This window comes from Brachyhypopomus gauderio, chromosome 5 (assembly GCF_052324685.1).
Source record: "Brachyhypopomus gauderio isolate BG-103 chromosome 5, BGAUD_0.2, whole genome shotgun sequence".
Classification (NCBI taxonomy): Eukaryota; Metazoa; Chordata; class Actinopteri; order Gymnotiformes; family Hypopomidae; genus Brachyhypopomus; species Brachyhypopomus gauderio.
Genome location: NC_135215.1, coordinates 20,381,880 through 20,407,208, shown reverse-complemented (window position 1 = coordinate 20,407,208; position 25,329 = coordinate 20,381,880). Strand labels below are relative to the sequence as shown.

The window sequence follows — 25,329 nt, the reverse complement described above, 5'->3', positions numbered from 1 at the left end:
GTCTTACAGGTAGCTCTTGTCTCAATCATTTCAAGGGTTGATGTATTTCCCAGGAATCTTGGTGTTGTTTTTGATTCTCAGTTACAATTTTGAACACATATCAAGAATCTTGCTCAGTCTTATTAAGAATTATTATTAAGAAACATAGCAAAGATCAGACAGATTCTGTCTTTTCAGGATTTAGAGAGAATAGTTCTTGCATTTGTGTAATCTCTTCTAGATTATTGCAATGCAATACAACCTTAATAATAATAATACAACCTTGTCATTTCCCCCTTTGATGTGATATATATTTTTTATCAATTCCCTACACTGTATTGTCCTATGATGTAATGTTGTGTCACTTTGATAAAAATTATACACACTAACAGTCACACACACAAAAGTAGTGTGGGGGAGTAAGTATCTGATTGTGAGGTTTCGGCCAACTTTGTAGTTTCCTATAATACCAGAGTCTCTTCCATTAAACTATTTTCCTTTATTTCCTGATAGATTTATTACTCACCATCCACCATAGGCATAGAGACCAGAGTAGAAAGCCAGAGGAAGTTTGGTTAGGGTGAAAGACTCAGAGTGAAAAGCATTCTGGAAGTTTTCTGTTTGTCCTTACATAAGAGAGAAAGTATACAAATTCACTTCAGTCTGACAATCTACATACGGTACTTAATAAAGTAAATTATGCTTATATAGAACAAGATTCCTCTCTGTGGTTCAGAATGCTGTACACAGGCAAATGTTTGCTTGGAGTGACTTACAATGTCCATTAAACTGCAAAAGAAGATCCTTGGCATGTTTACACAGTAACACATGTATAGAGGTTAATGTTTTGCCTGATCATGTCAATGGTAGAGAAATTAGGTTTGAGAGAGAGAGTGTAGTGGAATGAGCGCTGACCATAAACACTAGATGGATGGAAGTGACATATTGGAAACTGCAAGTAGATGTAGGTAGAAAACTACAAGTCACATATGGAATTACTTTAACTACATGGATGTCAGATATGGTGCTGGTAAAAATTCCAAAGTAAATGGGATTTGTAGTGAAGTCTGCCACGCCCTTGCTTTTGGAATTAGGTTTTGGAGAATGTAAGTGGCTGTGAAAGAATTATCAGTAGTTTAAAGAGGCATTGAGTGGTTGTGGAGAAGAGGACAGGCTAGTTGCAGAAATGCAGCATGAAATTTGAGTTCCTGAGGTCTTTTGGTGTCTCAGGTACATAGAAGTAGACTACAATGGAAGATTCAGATGAAAATGGTGGCACTGGGCATGCATTAGTGGTCTCAGTGGGGCTAAGCATGGCTTTAGTCAGTAGATAGGCCAGTATGGATCTGCCAGTGCTTGGTGGCATCCAAAACTGGTGGCACTGCACACACATTAACGTTGTCAGTGGATAAAGCTGTAGACAACGGTGGAGCCAGTGTAGGTTTTATGTTTAGAGGTCTAGTTTGTGGTAGGTCAGTGATTTAATCTTGGAGGGGATTGGGTATTTGACGCCAGATCTCACTGTTGAGCTTTCCTGTGTTGAAGGCACAGTTCAGTGAAACACAGATGAACAGAGGTCCCTGTAAAGAGCCTGTGAGCCAGTAGTTTCTTAGAGGTGTATTATGAATGAAGTGAGTAGGCTGGGTTATGATTATGTGGTTAGACAACATTTCCTGTGTATAATTACATTTACCTAATTTTATCAAATATAACAGTATGTTCATGATGTATGTCCTCAACAAACTTCTCCTATCTGAAACATTGCAAAACAACATGTGTAGAGAGCGCTGGGAAGTTTTTGTCCTCACATTGTAACACAGAAGTTTTTCACATTTCCTACCTTTGATCAAGGCCACAATGCCTGGGATGATGATTAGCATCATAGCAAACAGCTTTATGAAAGTTAGTGTGACCTGTGTACGAGAGGCCAGTGACACGTTCCAGCAGTTCAGCGTCACAACAAATGCTGAAATGGAACAAGCAGACCTTTATATATAAGCTTGAACAGTAAACCATGATTATGTTTACAAGGTATGGTGTTACAAAACAAGGCACATTTGTAAATGAATAACACTCACATACTGCCAGGATGCTGACCAGTTTGACCAGTGCAGGAGGAGCCATGCATGGCATGAAAAAGGGCTCTACGACATAGCGCCCAAAGGCCAGTGACACGTAGGAGGCCACTGCAGCTCTACGACACAAACATAACACAGTCACCCTCAGCTGTGACTTTTCCATGTGCTGTCACACTGGTACTGTTAAAAGTTCTTTAGCACAGAGTTGCCATATTCATACATATGCACAGCCTTACTAAATCATCTCTCCTGTAATGAGTGGTTTCATGGGCAGTAACTGAATTAAGTGAGTTTTTCTACCCCCCCAGATGGATTTTTACTTTATCCCACCTAGCAGGATAGACACCTGAACCAGCAGGTATGTTGAAGTTAGATTAAAGGAAGTATGTGGACATTGTAATGGGTCCCCAGCACTGTATTGACAAACAATGATTTAGATACAGAGACAACCGCTTACCTAATGAAAATGACCTCAGCCCAGAGCCTCACAAATGCAGGAAGTGGTCCAATGGTTTCAAGCAAATATGTATAATGGCCACCAGACTTTTTAAAAGTAGTACCCAGCTCAGCATAGCACAGGGCACCTGAATGGAGCAACAGACACACAGCACTCACAGATGGTATAACACAGGGGTGTCCACTCCATTCCTTGAGGCTAGCAGTGCAAAACAATTTTCAGAGTTTCCCTGCTGGAGCACACCCACTATATCTGGTAATTAACCATTAAGTGAAACCATGTGTGATAGAGCATGTGCCTTACATGTGCCTTGTCACTTCTACATATATACTGTAGCTCAATGTATTCTTTCTAAACTGTGATCATTTAGACAGAAAATAGGCTGAGCCAGAGTTCAACCAAGTTACTTGGTGCAGTCTGTTAATTGAGCATGTTAATTTGCAGAAACTAAAAGAACAAAGTTGGAAATAATTATTCTGAAACACTTTGCATTTCCTTGGAATGATTTTTGCTGTCATATTGGCACAAGCAGTGGCAGTCACATGCAAACTTAAAATATTCCAAGGCCTTTTATTATGCAGGCTGTCAAAAGAGAATCAAAGGCATGGAAGCAATAGCAAACAAAAAAAGATAGGACAGGGTTCCCACACCTTGGTTAACATCAAATTCAAGGACCTTTAAATTACTTTACAGGACCAACTTCCTCAAATTCAAGGACTGCACCTGGCAGCATTTACCTACTATTACCTCTGAATATGTTATCAAAAAATTATGTTAATACAATGCAAATTCAAAAGTCATTTCAAGCCATGCATCCTGAAATTTTCTGTGCATGACATTAAGGGCTGATTCAACGAAAACTTCACTCATACTGAATGTGACTGGCAATTTAGCAATGCACCTGTGAGAAGGTGACATTCACGTAAAGCGGCTACACATACGTTAACTACATACAGGAAACACTAGCTTTCAGTGCTGAACAAACAAACAAATTTCTCTACAGGAAAATGACCAAACTTTTGCAAAGTAAAAGTCAGCATTGGGCCTGTAGAATCAACATAATTTTAAATGAACTTGTGCTGGCAAAATATTGACATGTTGACAGTAGACAATAATATCAATAATACACATATGCATATACACATACAGTACATACATAAAACAGAGGAGCAAAGCCATATAATGAGATTAGAACTATAGATCTCTAGAGAAATCTGGTGTGAGATGATTCTAGCATTTTCCAAGTTTCTGTCACGGTGAGGCGGCCCCCTACCGGTCGCCTCCGTCCACAGCGGCTGTGTTGTTGTTGTTTTGTGATGTCGTGTACGCCCCTCAGGTGGGCGGAGCCCGTGATCCGTTCCCACCTGATGGTCGTTTGTCTGTCTATATATGTCTTGTCGTCGTACCAGTTGACCGCTGGTCATTATATCCTTAATTTGGAGATAGTGCATGGGTTTTAGGTTTGCACACTTTCTATTAAACCATCATTTTTCCCTGAGACTTGGCGTGATCGCTTCCTTTTCGTTGCTCACCCCCGCCCGTCACAGTTTCTAAATCTACTTAATGCAGAATAATATGAATTAATTCATTCATAAAGAGAAAAGAAGGCTTTTAACCACTCCAGTTACTGAAGTGAATGTGGTATTTTGCTAAATGTACGACTACATTTATGGCATCAGAGAAATCCGAACTTTTTCATCTGTCACGTTGCGGAGGGCCCCCTGCCGGTTGCCCCCGTCCACAGCAACAGTTGTCCTGTTGTTGTTGTTGTGTTCGTCCCTCAGGTGGGCGGAGCCCACGATCCGTCTCACCTGAGGGTCATTTGTTCATCAAGACATGGGTTTTTTGGGTTGCGCACTTTCTTTATTAAACCATCCTTTTTCCCTGAGACTTGGCGTGATTGCTTCCATTTTATTTCACTCACCCTGCCTGTCACATCAGCATAAAGTAAAATGGTATCAAAAGAAAGAATTTTAAGTTAGAGATTAATCCAGTTTCTAGTGTCCATGCAAAAACTTGTGAATATTGACATGAAAAAACAAATGCTCCTGGGATTCATTTTCTGACTTACAAAAGGTACATGACTCCACATCAAGTTTAAATCTTCTTTCAAGAAACATGGCTACAGGATATATCTTATTTATTATTTTGCAATGAGTCTATTTTACTTTAGAAGATATGGGCTATTTGCCATTGTGGTTTTATAATTTGTATTAGGATGTTTCTTGAAAGAATCTCTATTATATCTTTTGCCTCATACCATCAGTGATAATATTCTTATTACACTTGAAGTCAACTAAGTTACAATCATTCACTTTTAACATGGGCAACGAAACAGTCAACTCTGAATATAAAATGACATTTTTGATTAATTGAATCAATGCTAAAGGAATCATTTTGTAGACGTTCTTAAAATCTTTATAACAACTATCATATCAGATCATATTTTTCATCAAAAGGATGAGAAATTTAAAACATCATGACAATCTTTTTCATAGCAATCTTTTGTAAATATTGACTTCCTACCAACTGTGCCCTATTATTCCTTGACCGTGGTCTTCATCCATGTGAAATTTCAAACCCGCTAAAAAGGACCTTCAAGGACGGCTGTCTTTTATGCCTGTTTTCAGATTCACAAACTTTCAAGGATTTCAAGGACCCGTGGGAACCCTGCAGGAGTTCAAACATACAGATAGTACAACCAGCACATGTGTCCAGAAGGCCAATCAAACAAATGGGAAAGCAGATAAAGAAGCAAAGAGTATTACACAATAATAACAGAATAACAGCAAAAGTAGAAAAGGTTAGTAACATAGTGGGAACACCAATGAGACTTTGCAAAGAGGTGTGAGAGAATAGCAAATATTGTGAGCTGGAGCAAGTGCCTGACAGTGTGACAGTCACAGGAGTGTTATGGGAAATGGAGTTCTCATCCTGTTGCAAGGTTTGTCCATTTGTGTTCTTTTTCAATAATGAGATAATGCAAAAAGCACCACAAGGGGATGCAAAAACTCCTTCAGAAAGACCATTTCCCAGTTTGAAATTGTAGATATAAGCCAGCTGCTGAAAACAGCTTTAAAACGCGTACTTACCAAAGGTTGAGAGGACTCCACAGAGTGCCCATACAAGCAGGGACACCCCCACACTCCCGGAATTCATGAACACACCTTTAGGGGCAATGAAGATGCCACTGCCTATGACTGTACCGATGATAAAGGAGACAGCACGCAGCAGACCAATCCTCTGCTTCAGGTGGACTCCCTTGTCCTTCCCTTCTTTCACTCTCTTGGTTGCCATCTCTCCTTTAGAATCCCACAAGCTTCAAGAATTGCATCCAGATCTTCAAAAAGCAGTGAAACACTCACTCATTGTCCAGTAAAGTAATTTTTGTGGACCTAACATGGTAACTATATTGTGATATTTTTCTCTAACAGTCTCTAATGGTGTTGCTATCTTAAGAGCTGCAAGGGACTGCTCTTAGTTAAAAATGAAGATCTTCAATTGCCTGAGTTTGAGGCATGACTGGACTTCACATGAGGCAGCACAGCATTTAGCTTTGAGCCAAGCGGGGGTATTGCGTATTACATGTTACACAATCAAGGGTAATGGGAAGGCTTGGCAGCCTGCTGAACATGAAACACATTTCCATGTAGACTGGAGTCAATCTGTTTCACGTTTGCTTCATACCCAGATTTAATGCAGATCTTATAAGATTTTATTATTATATATATATAATGATCCAATCAATATATGAGATTTGTCCTTATCTCAAGTTCAAGTTCAGCTTTTGCCTCACAACTGTGTTCAATACGTTGCCTTCAGTTGTGCAAACATGCAAACATTTTGAGTCAATAGTATATCAGCTGAAGCAGTTACAGTCCCTTCATTTCTAAGATAGCCAACCTCATATATTTTAAAGATATATATAGTATGTATATTAGTTTGATAGTGTTTATCACCGGATTTTATATATATATATAGTTTACATAAAAGTTTCAAAACAGGCATGAATAAAGTTCTGTCATAAGTACTGTGTCATTAAAAGAATTAGGCTACTCATGTAAAAAAATATATATTTTAAAGATATATATAGTATGTATATTAGTTTGATTAGTTTGTATATCACCGGATTTTATATATATATATATATATATATATATATATATATATATTTTTTTACATAAAAGTTTCAAAACAGGCATGTATAAAGTTCTGTCATAAGTACAGTACTGTATCATTAAAAGAATTAGGCTACTCATGTAAAAAAAAAGAATAAATAAATAAATAATTGAAAAAACATTTCCCACATTAGCCAGCTTCCATCTATAAAAATGATAATTTCTTTAGCTTCAGGTTCAGATAAACCTGTTAAAGACAACACCAATTCTAAGCACTGATGTGGAAATAACAACTACACCATCCAAATAAAGCAAAAGTGCATTACATGTAGCCATTGAAAGATGCAAAACAGATTTATTTCACTCCAAAAGAAAAATGCCCTGTGCAAATTTTTTTACGTTCAGAAAAGACAGACAGGAGATAAGAGAAAATCTGGACTCCTACTCTACATCTTTGCAAAGAACTGTGACTATTTGTGTATACAAATAATGAGATTAAAGCACAAATTAGCCTATACAAAGCCACGCCCCCTCAAAACTATGCTGGCAAACACTATGAGCTCCATGGTACTCATGGTACTTGTCCACAGGAAAACAGTTGGCATTCATCAAGCTTCAAATTTCATAGCCAATGCTTTGCACAAACCACAATAAACAGTGCCAAAATTCACAGTCAGTACTGAAAATACACATCTTTCAATGTCAGATTTGTAGTGGCACATTCTGTAGTGGCACATTCACATGAGGGTGACTGTCCTGGAAAAGAATGTAGAGCTTCTTCAACCTTTTTGCAAAGCATTAGCAGACCTCATCCAGGCAACCAAGTCGATCTTCACAACACATATTCAAAGATAAATGTCCCACCACATTGGAGATGTAAAGCAAATTTCTCCTCATCATAGTCAGCATATCAAGGTAAATTACATTATAGTCTTGGTCCGAATTGTTTCAGGTGCTACAGTAAAAATCACTGACAAAGCAATTTTCATACAAAAAAAATTTCATACTCTAAAACCCCAACCCAGTTTCAGTACTACAATCAGGAAACTTTCCTATGGGTCCAAGACAGCACTTCTAATTGTACAAGTACTGTGATCTCACAGTAAAGAAAAAAAATGTCAGCCATGAAAGGAGTGTGTCTTTTCATCTTCAGCATAAAGCAGAGATGGAGATACACAATCTTGAATACGATGACATAATTGAAACTGTTACAGGCCCTGCACAATTTCCTCTATATTCACACGTCCAAAAGACACAAGCAGAGTTAGAATATGCATTGGCATCATGGGAAGCAAATATGGCTTTTCAGTGTCAGCATCACATCACACCTACCGTATGTAATATGATACATAAGTTGAACGGTGCAACTGTAAGGACACACAAAACTCACTGATCCATACCTTGCTTTGAACACCTGGTGCCAAGTTATGTTGAAATATGAAGGGACCATTCCCAAACTGTTCCCACATAGTTGGAAGCATGAATTTACCAAAACCTCCTATTATGCTAAAGCATCAAATTCCTTTCAATGGAACTAAGGGGCCTAGCCCAACAAAACCCACACCATAATCTCCCTGTAATGTGGCTCGCGCCACGGAGCGAGAGGACGGACACAAGTGCTGAGAAGAGCGAGATTTATTCAGGGGAATACCGTAATCGTCATCCGAAAGCCAGGCAGGGTCGATAACAGGAGGGCAGTCCGAAAAGCACGCATACACTGGCATATTGAACACAAGGAAACACAACCAGGGAGGGAGACACAGAGCACAAGGAAATAAACGGGCGAAATACAAAACACGAAAGCACGGGGTCAGGTACACGAACTAATAGCATACAAGAATCACAACAAAATACCGGACGAAGGACAAGGGAGACTCAGGGGTTTATATACATGGAACTAGACAAGGATCAGGTGCAACAATGATACAGGGGCGTGGTAACTAACAAGGGATTAATCAAAACTAACGAGCAGGGCGGGACAAACGGGCAAGAACACAGACACGAGGGAACCCAGAGTGACAGCTAGGAGAGGGGGCGTAGCCGCACGTGACACTCCCCTTCACCAAACTAAACAACTCAACACCATAATCCCCCCTCCACCAAACTTTATACTTTGCACAATGCAAACAAATACTGTCCTTCTGGAAACTGCCAAACCAAGTGACTCATCCATAGGATTTACAGATGGAGAAGTATAATTGGTCACTCCAACACTGTAGAACATCTCCACCGCTCTAGAGTCCAGTGACAGCGTGCTGTACACCACTACATCTGACACTTTGCATTGTGCTTGATAAGGCTTGAATTGCTCGACCATGGAAACACATTCCATGAAGCTCTCTATGCACTGTTTTTGAGCTAATCTGAAGGCCACATTAAGAAGGTCTGTAGTGATTGACTATGCAGAAAGCTGGCAACCTCTGTGAAAAATGGAAATATAGAACAATGTAAATACATAATAACTAAAATGACCATAGCCTTTGGTCTGTTTTATTTGGAAGCAATCCCATTAGAGAAAATAAAACTCACCTGGAATGTCCTGAAAAAATAGCCTACACAGTTTTACTAGGCTACATTTAATTTTGTCCTAATATTGTAAATTATACACCTACTATCACCCACTGCTGCGTGCCCCTAATTTCCCAAGGAAGCGAAACCCAGTGTGTGTCAGAGGACAGTGCGTGACGCATCTAAACGAATCATGTTGTAGCAAACCGACAGCCAATGAGATTTTTTTTTTTGTAAATATATTTTATTCAAGAAGGCACAAAGTAATATGCAGTAGAATACAATAACTTGAATTGAATTAGTTTTCTTTCAACAGACAAACCCCACCCACCCACAACACCCATATAGCCAATGAGATTTAATACTTACGCTTAAATTATCCGTTTTTTTTTCACGCATTGCTGCCGATACAAAGGAAATGACCATATTTGGATCGGATAGTTAACCGTAGTAGTAGTGCATGTTGCGGTAGCATGCTAACTCTTCGTGAATTCATGAGAAATCTTCAGACGCTAACACACAAATTGTAGCTATAAAAATAAACACGAAAATGTGTATTTTGAACGTTTTCTCCAAATCATACTAAACGAAGGCATGATATGGAAGCAGAATGGCCCAAAATCCTAAAACTTGACCAGTACATGTCGTGTCTTCATACAGTCGGGATAGCTAACTAGGTTGATGTTAGCTAGTTAGGTTGACTAGCTTAGCTAACGAAAGAGTTTTCTTTTTACATCTTAATTTTCTAAGCAACTAACTAAAATTTATCTATCCCTTCCCAAACATATGCACTGCAGATGTAGTGTAGAACAGAACACAGCAATTAGTCTTAAGTTCTAATCACAAATTCTACAGCTTTATTAAGAATTATTAGGCAGCTTGACTCGACCTACCTGTAGTTCTGTTTAAAAAAGCTTTAGTTGGCGCACGTTCAAGTGCAACAACATTACTCCCGTATGTGCCCGTGCACACCACCCACATAATACACACAGGTAGGATATGCATAAGTAAAATTAGGGAAATATGTCATATGTTTTGGTGAAATTATAAATAATACGCTTATATTTACCTGTTATATGTGTCCTATTTTGAAACCAGAGAAACTGAACTGGTAGAAGATGTAAGCCCTATCGATGTCTCACTATTTCAGAAAGAAAGATCAGGGGCAACTCTTCATTTGGCAGGGCCCCAGCAGATGTTGCTGTGGAACAGTGCATGACATGATCAACGTTTGGGACCACACCAGCCAGCGGATTTCTCCATCTTTCAGTCTGGCAAGGATAATAACAACTTTCAATCCAGACTGGTTCAAGAGGGAAACATGGCTAACTGCAAATGTAGCTAAAAATCACTCTTCTGTTTTCTTTGCCTGCTTTGGTGGGGACTCTACATGGACTGCAAAAGAATTCAAGAATTTGAAACATCTTTTAGAACGATAAGCCAAACACCAAAGCAGTGGTTTGCATGTTGAAAATGCTGTTAGACTAGGCTTGCATGGAAGGGTTAATATCACAGCTCAAATTAATGCCACTCACAGCTATTAGCTCCACCATCAGCAGAAGAGAACATGTTTGTTCATAGTAGAATAAGGTGAGTTTGTGCATGGATTAATTGACAAGCAGATTGGTGTGCAGTTTCTGAGCCAAAGATCCATCTATCCATTATCCTTACCACTTAATACCACTAGTCGGGTCAAGGGGGGGGGGGAACTGCAGCCAATCCCAGCATCATCGGGTGTGAAGGTAGGGTACACCATGGGCAGGTCGCCAGTCCACCACATGGCCAACACACATGCACGCACTCACTCACACCTATCGGCAATTTAGAGTGACCAATCAACCTAACACACGTCTTTGGACTGTGTCAAAGATACCAATGGAAAACATAGGGCCACACATTTGTGTATACAAGCCCAACTCTCAATAATGCTGAGAGACGATATTCACAAACAGAATGTGAAACACTTGCCATTGTTTCAAACTGTGAGCGTTTTGATCTGCACAACTTTGGTCACACAGTTAGGCTCATTGCTGACTGCAAACCCGAGAGATCATCTAGAACAACACATAATCAAGACCTCACATTCAATACTGGGAACACTATTCAACCACACCATTTTAGAGTACAGTAAAGAAATTCCCAGCTGGCACACGACCGACCTTCAACGTTGAAATGTGGTTGAAATATGGTTGAAATACTGTCTGTTGTTGTTTCAACGTTGAAACAATGTTGAAACAACTTTTAATGTTAAATGATTGCGCAAACGTTGAACAATTAACGGTGAATCAATGTAATATCTTCAACCTGCCTTTGTATTACCATTTCAAGTTCAAAAAACACAATACAATAAAAAAAGTACAAACAACTCTTTGGCATTGGATGAGGGTTTTGAAAGAGGTATAATAATAATAATAATAATAATAATAATAATAATAATAATAATAATAATTATTATTATTATTATTATTATTATTATTATTATTATTATTATTATTATTATTAATATTATTTTTATTTATTTATTAATTCGTCCAAAAACGTCGTCAAAAACAGGCAGGTATTAACCAGGAAGACAACATCAGGCAATGAAACAGTTTGAAATGTTTTGAGGCAGATACAAAACTTCACAATGACAAATCAACAAGTTTAAATAGAGCAGGAGAAAGTATTCGACATCAGGCAGAGCAACTGTGAGTCTTGTGTGATCACTCAAGGGATTCTGGCAGTGTCGTCAGTGATGCAGGCGGAGGTTGTGAAATGTAAAGGTATGTATGTCCTTTTTATTTTTTCTTCTTACATAATATGCGCGGTATTATAGCATATCATATATTATTATCAATGCATTTTTTCTGTTCCACCAGAACCGGCGACCCTGGCTGCTTGGTGTGGCGTACGTTGGTGTGGCGTACGTTGGTGTGGCGTACGCTGGGAGAGTTTGGCTTTTTTGCTCACTTGACATCTTTTAAAGTTAAGTTATGGTAAGCAAAGTCAAAGTTTAGTCAATACCTGAGGAGCATAATATTATTAATTACACATAGAGTTACTAAAACGGGCGACTCCAGTAACGCTAGCTGGTTAGCTTTCCTGGCTAGGTGTTGTGAGGATGCCACTAGCTAGCATGAGCAATTAGAAACGAGTGGATGAAAATTCAATATTTTTACAAATTTAGATGTTCGTTCATTAAAAAATTGTTGGCACTGTATACAGGATGTACAGTATTTATGACGTTTGCTTTTCCTCTTTAGATGCTGTTCTCAGCACACACAAAATCACACAACAGGAGGCAGTGGACACGATGGCTAAATACCTCAAGTATGCACCAGAGAGGTTGTGTGGTGGTTCTCCGAGAAGAAATTTACAGAGAAAATTAAAAAAATAAAATTGTTCTTTTTTTCATTATGGCATACAGTTGTTTTTTTTCCTCTCTCCCATGCAATTTTGCGTATCATGAACGTGAGTTTTGTGGTTCATTCAAGGTTGAATGTATGACGTTGAAACAACGTTGGCATATCAACGTTGATTCACTTTTCAAAATCGACACCAAATCCAACGTTATTTCAACCATCACATGTGACGTTGATTCAAAGTTGATTCAACGTCAAAATGCCTGCTGGGTTGATAACCTGGTATGCCCTGGTGAGAATACAAAAGCAGCAAAGGAGGGGTGTATACAGGGTAAGTCAATAGTCATAAGCAACCAGATTTGCAATATCTCTTGTGGTTCAAAATTTATCAACACAGAAAGTGACAACTGGAATATTTGACGTGTTCACAGAGCTCTGTGTTCAGCACCATGGACAGCACATTGAATACATTGAAATTTCAACAGCTTTTGTATGTTTTGAGATTGTGATGCTGCGTGCGCGTCAAGGAAACGAGGCGGCACAGAATGCAGACTCAACTCGTCAGTTTATTTAACAAAGCGAAGCATAGACAGCACACGTAGAACATATAAACTCACACACACGTGAATGATTCTAACAAAGACGAGCACGGGACACTGAGGCTGATGCACACTCGGACACAACCACACCCACGAAGATACACAGACGCAGACGTCCAGACATAGACGACATAAACACACGCCCAAAGGGGAGGGGTCAGGGGCTGTACCGTGACAGAGATATATCAAATCTGATCGTGGCATTCGGTTTCTGAGACAATTTTGGTCTTCTTTGATATGCGTCATGACCTCTTTTCCATTGGAAAAACTGGATCCAATATGGTGGTATTCAAAATGGCAGCCATGTTTCAGACATTAAAGTTCAGTTTAAAGATAGGCCCCCCTCACCCATTACTTGCTGGGGTATTCAGATGAGTCATTTTCCCTTTTGTTTTTGAAATTAAAAAAACTTTCGACTCAACCTGTACATACCATAGCTAAGCCTGTGGCACCCATATCCACCAGCGTTGCAGCCACCTTGATGCACTATAGACATGTCAATGGTTACCCCATAATAGAACAAACCAAAGACCTGCTAGTTTCAAATGTACGGTTTCCCTACAAAGACCAATTAACAGGATCAAATCCAAAACTTTAGCATGTGAGTGAGAAACAGATAGATCAATCGATGCTAAAAATGTAACAATATATTTAAAAAGAGATAGAATTATCCATCTTGTGCATGGTATTGTGTGATTCTCCATGTTATTTCTTGAATGTGTTTTTACAACAAAAGGCCAGTTAGTCTCATCCAATGTAAGAATGTAAAGGTTGCATAAAGCAACAGGCATATAGTTGAATTAATAAGGTCCAAAAGGCATGCAAAATGCAGCCTTTTCTTTATCTTGCTCCTACTGGGACTTTATTTTAGCTGCTTACAAGATCCAAAGTGCTAAGCCACTTTTCAACACCCAAAGCATGGAATTGCTGTTCTGTTTTTGTAATGTGGCACCCAGGATTTTCTGATCATTGAGCTGGCATTAGATAAATGACGACACTGGTTGTCCAACCCAACTCAAGAACTTTAAAAACATTTTTACTTCTAAGAGGCCAAGGCAGGCCAGATGGATGCTGTTTTTTATTCACTTTCAGTTCTTTTTGTCGTACTGTCTGGACTATAAGAGCACCAAGGCCATTGCCCAGTCCAGAAATCATGGAGGATATGCAAAGAGAAAGGAACGTCCTCCCAACAATATCATGAGGTCTTCAAGAGACCTCAGGTTTTAAAATAATTCTTGCAGGTAACAGAACAAGTTAACCAGCTACAAACTTAAGCTTCCTGCTCACTTCCATGTATTTTCTACGTTTTGTTATTCTTTCCTCAGATTATTGACTAGTGATAGTCTGCTAGCGGAGGCAAACACCTTGGAGTGCAGACCAAACCAAGAGCGCCTATATGGAGGGGGCTGTTTTTAAAGTGGACTTCTATCACATATGGCTTTACAGTGACAAAGCAAATTTTTATAAATTATATATTATTTATTTACAAATAAGCAGTTATTAGACTTAAAATATGTACAAATATTTCTAAAATAACCTAAGATAGCTGTGGGTACTGGGCCCACAGCTATGGGCTATCCAGTCTTTGTACAAACAGAGCTTGGTTTGTATGGCCGGCAGTAAGTCAAACTGGTTTACAGTTGGGGTTGGACTCCGTCAGGCCTGCCCTTTGTTACCAATTCTGTTCACTTTTATGGACAGAACATCTCAGCATAACCAAGTTGTGGAGAGGGTTTAGAATTCCACGTCTCCTTTTTGCAGATGATGTGGTCCTGTTGATGTCATCAGGCCAGGACCTCCAGCTCTTGCTGGATCAGTTTGCAGCCAAGTGCAAAACAGCCAGGGTGAGAATCAGCACCTCTTAAAACAAAGACCAGTCAGTTCTCAGTCAGACAAGGGTGGAATGCTCTCTCCGGGTCAAGAGTGAGTCTTTGCCTCAAGTGAAGGAGTTCAAGCATCTCTGGTTTTTGTTCACGAGGGAAGGAAGGAATGGGAGGTTGACATGTAGATTGCTGTGGTATCTGCAGTGTTGAGGATGCTGTACTGGACCGTTGTGGAGTAGAGACAGCTGAGCCAAAAGGCAAAGCTCTTGATTTACTGGTTAAACTACGTTCTGACTCTCATCTATGGTCATGAGCTCAGGGTAGTGACTGAAAGAATGATATTGTGAATACAAGTGCCCAGGGCCGGAGTGGGCCACTTTTTCAGCCCGGGAGTTTCATGCCCAAATCCAGCCCAAAATTATTTTTCCCTCCCAATCGGCCCAAACTAGAGATTGACATGAGCCGGCCCATCGGGAATCCTCCCGAATCTCCCGATTAGCCATTCCAGCTCTGCAAGTGCCTGAAATGAGATTCATGCACTGGGTGTCCGGGCTCTCCCTTAGAGATAAGGTGCGGAGTATGGTTATCCGGGAGAGTAGAGTCATAATTTGTTTGAAAAATTCCAGTCTGGTTTTATATCTTGTCATAGTGTACTACTGCACTACTTAAAGTACAAAATGATGTTCTTTTGTCCCTCGATGCCAAAAAACCAGTTCTGCTGGTCATGTTAGACTTCTCAGCAGCTTTTGACACTGTGGACCATCAGATTCTTATTACTCATCTGGCTCACCATATCAGCCTCCAGAGAGTGGTCCTTAAGTGGTTTAAGTCCTATCTAACCGACAGAACTTTCTCTCTAATGATAGGTGATATGTCTTCCACTTCGGCGATTCCTTTGACCTCTGGTGTTCCGCAGGCATCCATATGGGGACCTGTACTCTTCTCACTTTATATCCTGCCATTAGGACCTATCATTGCACGTCATAATCTGTCTTTCCATTTGTATGCAGATGATTTACAAATCTATCTGTCTGTTGCTCCAAAATCTGCACACGGTTTTAATTCTGTTATGCTGCTTAAACGACATTAAGCATTGGCTGTCTCAAAGTTTTCTCCATTTGAACAATGACAAAACTGAATGGATTTTGTTTGACACTAACAGGAATCCATGTAATTCTTTCAGTTCAAGTTTTTCGCTCCCCCGCCTTAACCAGGTGGTAAAAAAACCTAGCTTGACAGTAATTTAAACCTTGTGTGAAAGAAATATTGATTATATTCATGTGTGATTCATGTTAATCATGTCCATGCAGACACTATAGCCCAGTCTAAATGTAAATGTAAAATGTAAATGTGCCATATTTTGTCAATTGTGATTTTTCACAATCTAACCCATGACCCTACGGTCACAAGACCAGTTCCCTAACCACCAGCCCATGACTGCCCAGTCTGTGTGAAAAGTACTGCTGGCACAGCTTAGTAATTAACTGTAACCATATTGAAGATGCTTTTCTGTAAGACTGAAGTCTTCTGTGCAATAGCAGAGTTAGAGGTAACATTGCTTATCCGTTTCTATGTGCCCAAGGTTGAATCCCGGGGAAACTGATAACTGCTCCTGGGAAGCAGGCATCCTTAGTTATTTCTACACACACATTTTGACTATAAAGAAACTGGATTGGGAGAGAGGGTTCTGAGTTACTGCATGAAGCGTAAGCTTCATATCATACTTTTATATTTTGTAACTCTCTTGCTATCAAATAAATACTGCTTAATATATTATAAGACCTCGACTTCTGTGCCATCAATTCCACCATACTTGATAAACAGATTGTGAAAACAAGCTTCTTTCAGCTCCGATCTCTAAAATAAAGCCTTTCCTCAGCCGTACTAATTTGGAGAAAGCCATCCATGCATTTGTGAGCTCTAGACTCGACTATTGTAATGCTCTATATGTTGGAATTAATCAGTCTTCCATCTCTCATTTACAGCTTGTTCAAAACTCTGTCGCTCGTTTGTTGACCAGCACACATAAATCTGAGCACATTACACCTGTTCTCCCATCTTTGCACAGTCTCCCGGTTCAGTTTAGAATACAGTTTAAACTGCTGCTCTTTGTTTTTAAAGCTTTGAATGACCTTGCACCACCCTACATCACAGAACGTGTACAAATACATCAGCCCAGCACTCCCCTACAGTCAGATGCAGAGGTGGGACCAAGTCAGTGTTTTGCAAGTCTCAAGTAAGTGCAAGTTTTTATCCTCAAGTCCCAAGTCAAGTCTCAAGCAAAGACAGTCAACTCAAGTCAAGTCTCGAGTCAAGACAGGCAACAGTCAAGTCAAGTCCCAAGTCTGAAACTTGGAATTTCAAGTCCTTTCGAGTCTTTTTTTTTTACAGGCACCAGCGCTTTACGAATGCTACGCTGATGCGTTTCTTTACTCGTTTTGTTGGTGTCCGCCAGCCAAAAGATGACAGATCATTTACATTTTATCTTCTCTTAATTACATAAATGTACTTAAACAAGAATGTTTCGTTACATCATTTTACACGAAAATAACAAGCTTCATCGTAAGCAAGATGCTGTCATTACGAATGGTTATTCTAAACATTTGGATAAAATGTTTAAATATAGACTAATAAAAGGTTAGGGTTATTTTTTCATTGTTTTCTGTTATTGTGGGGTCACGGTGTAGGCTACTATTGTTACCTGGAGATTCAGTGGGGTCACATATTCTGATGGCTGCCGTCAGAATTGGTGAACCCAGTTAAAAAGGCTCACCTGTACATCCCATTCATGATTTCTTTGTTGGCTGCAATGGTGAGGGGATGGTAAATCTTGTTTAAGCAGGGTACCCGCGGGTCCTTAAAAAGTCTTAAAATGTCTTAAATTTAGTTTTCCATATTCAAGGCCTAAAAATGTCTTTAAATGTCTGGAATTTTATGAGGGGAGGCATTAAATTATTATAAGTGTGTGTTGTTCAGTTGTTCTGGCGCGATGTGAACTTTGCCGAATCTAGCGCTAGGACCATGCAGAAAATAACCGCTCCAGGGTCCTAGTGCTAGATCTTAAGCCCCCCGCACACAGCGAGCAACTAGCTGAGCAAACGGTCACGCGTGCCCGTTTGCTCAGCTAGTTGCTCGCCGTGTGCGGACGCTTGAGACAGAATTCTCTGCCTCTTGAGCCTGTGAGACATTTATCTAAAGCCCCCCGCACACAGCGAGCAACTAGCTGAGCAAACGGTCACGCGTGCCCGTTTGCTCAGCTAGTTGCTCGCCGTGTGCGGACGCTTGAGACAGAATTCTCTGCCTCTTGAGCCTGTGAGACATTTATGTAACGTGTTTGATATTTTCTGGCACGCGTGCCCGAAATCTCACCGTGTGCGCTCGGCTGAGCAATTTGGCTCAGCAACTTTTCGTCACCAGCCAATTGGAAGCTGCCTTGGCATCACATGACACCTCGGCGTTTACGCCGTTAACGGCCATCACTAATCAAAAGTAAAGAAAGAAGTTGAACAAATAATAACAACCATGAGATATAAAGCCCCCCGCACACAGCGAGCAACTAGCTGAGCAAACGGTCACGCGTGCCCGTTTGCTCAGCTAGTTGCTCGCCGTGTGCGGACGCTTGAGACAGAATTCTGTGCCTCTTGAGCCTGTGAGACATTTATCTAACGTGTTTGATATTTTCTGGCACGCGTGCCCGAAATCTCACCGTGTGCGCTCGGCTGAGCAATTTGGCTCAGCAACTTTTCGTCACCAGCCAATTGGAAGCTCGCTTGGCGTCACATGACACTTCGGCGTTTACGCCGTTAACGGCCATCACTAATCAAAAGTAAAGAAAGAAGTTGAACAGATAATAAATGAGATATAAGATAAATGTCTCACAGGCTCAAGAGGCAGAGAATTCTGTCTCAAGCGTCCGCACACGGCGAGCAACTAGCTGAGCAAACGGGCACGCGTGACCGTTTGCTCAGCTAGTTGCTCGCTGTGTGCGGGGGGCTTTAGATAAATGTCTGTCTCACAGGCAAAAGAGGCAGAGAATTCTGTCTCAAGTGTCCGCACACGGCGAGCAACTAGCTGAGCAAACGGGCACGCGTGACCGTTTGCTCAGCTAGTTGCTCGCTGTGTGCGGGGGGCTTTAGCGTTGGAGTATACGGCCTCAACAACGTCAATTTTCGTTCGCCAACCCCCCGGTCAACAATTCTCGTTCGCTCATATTATTTTTTATAATAGGTATTAAAAAGGTCTTAAAAGTCATTGAATTTGAGATTTAAAAATGTGCAGATACCCTGTTAAGTACATTTATGTAATTAAGAGACAATAAAATGTAAATATAAACATCTGTCATATTTTGGCTCGTGGACACCAACAAAATGAGTAAAGAAAGTGCATCAGCGTAGTTTACGTAGCATTCGTAAAGCGTTTGTGCCTCTGAACAGAAACTGTGAAATAGCGCCCCCTGTGGTCACAAAACTCGACGGTCACAGAATCTGGTGTAACACCGGTCTGCGTCAGAAGGACGGAATTGAAATTAATGGGGCGCACTTTATAAATATTAATATGCGTTTTAAAATTTAGATTTGGGTTAAAAAAAAAATCAAGTCTTTGCAAGTAAACAGGTTCAAGTCCAATTCAAGACCCAAGTTATTGGTGTAAAAGTCCAAGTGAAGTCTAAGTCTCTGAATATTTTTTCAAGTCAAGTCAAAAGTCTTAATATTAATGACTCGAGTCTGACTCGAGTCCAAGTCATGTGACTCGAGTCCCCACCTCTGGTCAGATGGCCAATACCTACTTAAAGTGCCAAAATCTAGATGCAATCACTGGGGGGATCGTTCCTTTTCTGTTGCTGGTCCAATGGCCTGGAATTGTCTTCCCTTAGAGTTGCGTTCCATCTCTGACCTGGTTCTGTTTAAGGCCAAACTTAAGACCTACTTATTCAAAAAAGCCTTTGACGTATAATTCTTGACACTTTAAATTACTTAGACTTTTATTTTAAATGGTTGTTATGATATTGTTTTATTTGTTTTGTTTGATTAAGTACTTAATTTTTGACATCGTAAATATCTACTTTTGCTTTAAATGGTTTTCTGATATTGTTTTATTTGTTTTGTTAAGCACTTGTTAAGCACTTTAGTCAATGCAGGGTTGCAACTACATACTTTATGAGGTGTATGCAAACATACTATCGGTGCCCCCCGCACTCCACCCCCCCACCCCCCACCAGCTCGGCAAATAATTTTCCAGCATCGATTTGGCGCCCCCTCTAGTGCAGCGCCCCTATGCGTCACATACGCTGCATACCCCCTTTTTGCGCCACTGGGTCAATGCAAGGCATTGTTGGAAAATGCTATATAAATAAATTTTGATTTGATTTGATTTCATTTAGAGTCGGTGCTCCTCCATATAGAGAAGAGCTAGTTGAGGTGGTTCAGGCATCTGGTCTGGATGCCCCATGGGCGCCTGCCTGGTGCACCGCCAACCTCCAAGGAGACCTCAGGGAAGACCTAGGACACGCTGGAGAGATTATATCTCTCAGCTGTCCTGGGAACACCTCAGCGTCCCCCCAGAAGAGCTAAAAGAGGTTGCTGGGGAGAGGTACACCCGGGCCTCCTTGCTTAGGCTACTGCCCCCGCGACCCTTATAAATGGATGCAAATGGATGTAAATGGATGGATGGATGTTTCTAAAATGTGCAATCTATGGGTTTGCCTATATTTAGCCTGAGCAACCTCAATCTTCACTGTCCAACAGTAGTCTGTCAACAGAGAGGGTCCACCGTCTTTGGTATGGTTTCTCCATACTACACGATAAAATATGAGTATACTGGGAAAACCTGTTGCTTGGAAAAAACAACCTATAGGTGGACACGTTTGGATTCATTGTGTAAAACCATGTAATAAAATGAGTATGTTTTGCAGGAAGAAAAAATATTGTTTCCCAATATAATTGCATGACAAGACCCAACACTGGTGTTACGTGCAATAAAGGTAAGACATGGAGGCAGGTGAAAATAATTCAACAAAAATAAGTAAACCATGAAAAATACAACAGACTTGTTGTATTAAATGCCACAGGGGCCATGTAGGAACAGAATGGTATTTATACCACAGGAAATTACACTAAAACAAGGCCAAGACTACCTGCTGCAGTTCAAACTGAGCATCAGAATGGGGAAGAAAGGTGATTTAAGTGACTTTGAACGTGACATGGTTGTTGGTGCCAGACGGGCATTCAGAAACTGCTAATCTACTGGGATTTTCGCACACAGCCATCTCTAGGGTTTACAAAGAATGGTCAGAAAAAGAGAAAATATCCAGTGAACAGCAGTTCTGTGGGCGCAAATGCCATGTTCATGCCAGAGGTCAGAGGAGAATGGCCAGACTGGTTCAAGCTGATAACTTGAAGTAACTCAAATAACCGTTACAACAAATGCATGAAGAATAGCATCTCTGAACACACAAAACGTCAAAATCTTGAGGCAGATGGGCTACAACAGCAGAATACCACACCGGGTGCCACTCCTGCCAGCTATTAACAGGAAACTGATGCCACAATTCACACAGGCTCACCAAAATTGGACAATAAAAGATCGGAAAAATGATGCCTGGTCTGATGAGTTTCAATTTCTGCTGCAATATTTGGACAGTAGGGTCAGAATTTGGCGTCAACATCAAGAAAGCATGGATCCATCCTGCCTTGTATCAACGGTTCAGGCTGGTGGTGGTGGTGCAATGGTGTGGGGGATATTTTCCTGGCACACTTTAGGCCCATTAGTACCAACTGAGCATCTTGTCAGTGCAACAGCCTACCTGAGTATTGTTGCTGACCATGTCCATCCCTTTATGACCACAGTGTACCCATCTTCTGATGGCTACTTCCAGCAGGATAATGCGCCATGTCATAAAGAGCAAATAATCTCATTTCTTGAACACAACAATGAGTTCACTGTACTTGAATGGCCTCCATAATCACCAGATCTCAATCCAATAGAGCACCTTTGGGATGTGATGGAACAGGAGATTCACATCATGGATGTGCAGCCGACAAATCTGCAGCAACTGTGTGATGCCATCATGTCAATATGGACCAGACTCTCTGAGGAATGTTTCCAGTATCTTGTTGAATATATGCCATGAAGGATTAAGGCAGTTCTGAAGGCAAAAGTGGGTCCAACCCGGTACTTGCAAGGTGTACCTAATAAAGTGGCTGGTGAGTGTTTGTATGAGAGCAAAGATAATTCAATGAGAGCTTCATTGTATTTAAAAACACTGTACACTGAGACATGGGTTTTTATTAGATGCCCTTGGGCTCATGTGCATCTCCAATTGCAGTGGCAATCGATGGGAAATTCCTTGGGGAATTCAGATATCATTTTTTCATTGCAAACTTTGCTCATTGACACTGCTGTAGTTTAAAGTTTATCAGCCCTTCATGGGGGCCCCTTCTGGCCTGGGGCCCCAAGCATTTGCCTGTCTCTTGTCTTCAAGCAAGCAATAAGCTTTTGCCATTTGTCTATTTCTGCTGTGAATTCCCAGAGAAACTTAGCATGCACATCTGAGTCAGGGGTACATTCTTTCACAGAGTATAGCAGTGGTTGGTTTCAGCAAATAAGTGTGAGCCATCAACTAAGTGCCTGTTCACATTGGCTACTTTCACATGTAATGTTAGAAGTATATTTAGGAGTATAAATTCACCTTCTCTTTTTTGTGAAAATGTCTTGTTAATATTTAATATGTCTTCCACAAATCTGTATGATGAATACAACAGTTCCATATATGTTTATGATGATGTGAATATTCTAGATTTTAAAACATTTGAATATATCGTTTCTAAATGTGTTCTGCTCATCTTGAGGTAAACAGCCCTGAAACAGCAACTTTTGAAGCCTTTGAGTTCACAATCTTCTTCTTCAGGGGGTTTCAGAGTGTGTGCTGAGAATGACCTTAGCCATCTGGACATAGTTGTGAGTGAGTGAAAAAATCTGGGTCCTGGCCAAATGCTCTACTCTCTAAAAGGATAAACAAGTATAGAATATATTATACCACATTCACTGAATTGTTTAGTCATTGGTTAAATATAATAAATTAAAATGAATAAAAACCTGAATGTGATAATATTGCACTGATTATATTGCCCCAAGCAGGCTAGTTGAAACAATGTAAGTAGGAACTAACAGTTCACATAACCCAATGTACATGAACACAGTAATTACAGTAGATGTTTTCATTCAGTGAAATACTATGCACATGTATTCAAGGTAGGTTTACTATAAACAGTTCAGGACAGATAACCATAGAAGCCTGACATGAGTCGTTCTACTAATTTGTAGTGTCTAGCTACAGACTGTGCTTTTATGTTCAGGTGGGTAGTTGTCAGTGGACTGTAGTCTGCAAGCAGTACTTATACAAATAACTAGCCACTTAGCTTACATACTGCAACCAACACTGGTTATCTGACAAGGCACATCTGTGTATAAGGGAGCTGTGAGTTAACCTGAATTTCTCAAATTCAAGGCTGCAGCCGAAGTGATGAAGATTAGTGACCATGATTATAATCGTTTTAACCAAAATGTCTTCACTCACACAATACAATTTTCACAGCTACAACACATGCACATGCAGACACACACACACACACACACACACACACACACACACACAAACAAAGCAAGCACTAAATTAAAAGCCAAACACAAGAGCAAAACCCTCAGAAAAAACATCCTTTTCACCTACTTGGAGCATAGTGGTATACTTCAATCCACTAGAATGTGTGAATAACACCAGGCTTCTGTCTAGGTTTTGCAAAAAGGTAATAACAGTGTAGGAACGTAATGAAAATGTATGATTTAGGATTCTAAAGTAAAAACAAATAGAAAATCCTGTTTTTGCTTTCATTGTAAAGTTTAAGTAAATGTTCAGAGTAGCACGGTTTGAATATAATGAGGGTTCATTCTCTGGACATTTTCCTACTTCTTGCTCTACAAGTAAAACACTTCAAAGATTTAAAGTTTAATTCTAAATCGTATTTTACTAGCTTCTCTGACATTTGTTTGTGCCGAGTGGGAATTCTGTTCTACACATTACAAACCAGCAGTTTCATAACATGAGTACTCACCAGTCCATTAGCACTAGATGAAGTGTAGTTGTTTATGTGGTCCCTGAGACCTGTGTTCCCAATCCTGGATGTTGTTCCCTTTGAGCTGACTATGTGTTTTGAGCACAGTAACCCTGGTAACTAGAACTTGCAGCTCAGAGTTCAGGCAGGGAACAAAGCCAGCAGTCTTTCCCAGCTTCATCAACATTAGCAGTTATTAAAGCAGTTTAAAGGGGCGAAGGCCACACCATGCTGTGTGTGTGTGTGTGTGTGTGTGTGCGCGCATGCGTGTGCATAGTCCCTGTTTGTGTATAGACAGCAAGCCTCATGAATTCAGTGTTTGTGGGCGTGCATGTGTGTGTGTGCATGTGTGTGTGTTCGTGCATAGCCCCTGTTTAGAAAGCAGGGGCTCATGAAGAAATGCAGGGGCTCATGTAGAAAGCAAGCCTCATGAATTCAGTGTGTGTGTGCACATGCGTGTGTTTGCGCGCGAGTGTGTTTGTGCATAGCCCCTGTTTGTGTGTAGACAGCAAGCGTCAGGAATTCAGTATGGGTTGAGGCCCTTACCATCAAAACTGTCCCCTTCTACAGTACGTCCTGAGCTCTCTGTGTGCTGCTTGAGCAACTACCTCAGTGCTGTAAGCCTGTATACGTTCATCTACTGTATATGTTCATCTACTGTTCACTCTGTGTGCTGTCATTCGTGTTTCACTTTCTCTGTGTTTCTTGCTCTGTTCTGTGAATCACAACATCCCATTATTTTCTCCTGATGCTCATATCATCACAGAGATTACTTAATAAAATTATATTACAAACAATAAAGCTTCTCTTAACAACAGTAAGCTGTTGTATCAGACTATATACCAAATTAGCAGTAATCAAGTTAGCAGTAATCAAGCTTTTTGAAAATTTACCTCAAACCTTATGAACTGTCAAATTATAGACCTACGGTATTTAAAAATCTGCCATTTATAAGATTTTGGAGGAAACTATAGTGCAACTTTCATAAGAATCATATATGAAACATTTCATGCATCACTAATAATAAATGAATAATAAACAATCATTTATTGTCCTCTTGTAACAATTCTGATTTTCCCATAACCCCCTCTAGTCCCACTGTTCGCCTCACAGTTGCTCCACCTTCAGGGACTTCTGGTGCACCAGTTCTCAATATGAATGGCTCTTGAGTTAGATGCACTGTGAATGCAGTGAGTTAGATGCACAAACCCACACTTTATTCTTGCCCACATCAGAATATATATAGATGGTCAGGCATATGACTGAGCTGAAAATGTTTATGTTTAGTAATCTTATTATAGCACACCCTGTGGTGT

At 40.3% G+C, this 25,329-nt stretch overlaps 1 protein-coding gene across 4 annotated transcripts in view; it reads right to left on the bottom strand.

Moving 5' to 3' along the window:
• LOC143514765 (cystine/glutamate transporter) overlaps positions 1 to 25,329 on the bottom strand; it is a 40,900-nt gene that overhangs the window by 10,554 nt on the left and 5,017 nt on the right. For 2 of the 4 annotated variants that reach the window (XM_077006350.1, XM_077006349.1), the window contains exons 2-6: positions 5,607 to 5,854; positions 2,515 to 2,641; positions 2,058 to 2,173; positions 1,820 to 1,945; positions 506 to 605 (exon numbers count right to left, since the gene is read on the bottom strand). In XM_077006350.1, the coding sequence (XP_076862465.1) occupies positions 506 to 605; positions 1,820 to 1,945; positions 2,058 to 2,173; positions 2,515 to 2,641; positions 5,607 to 5,811 (674 nt within the window). In that variant the 5' untranslated portion in view covers positions 5,812 to 5,854. Of the gene's footprint in view, positions 1 to 505; positions 606 to 1,819; positions 1,946 to 2,057; positions 2,174 to 2,514; positions 2,642 to 5,606; positions 5,855 to 24,013; positions 24,243 to 25,329 lie in introns of those variants that run through there. The other 2 variants (XM_077006351.1, XM_077006348.1) reach the window with 2 other exon arrangements.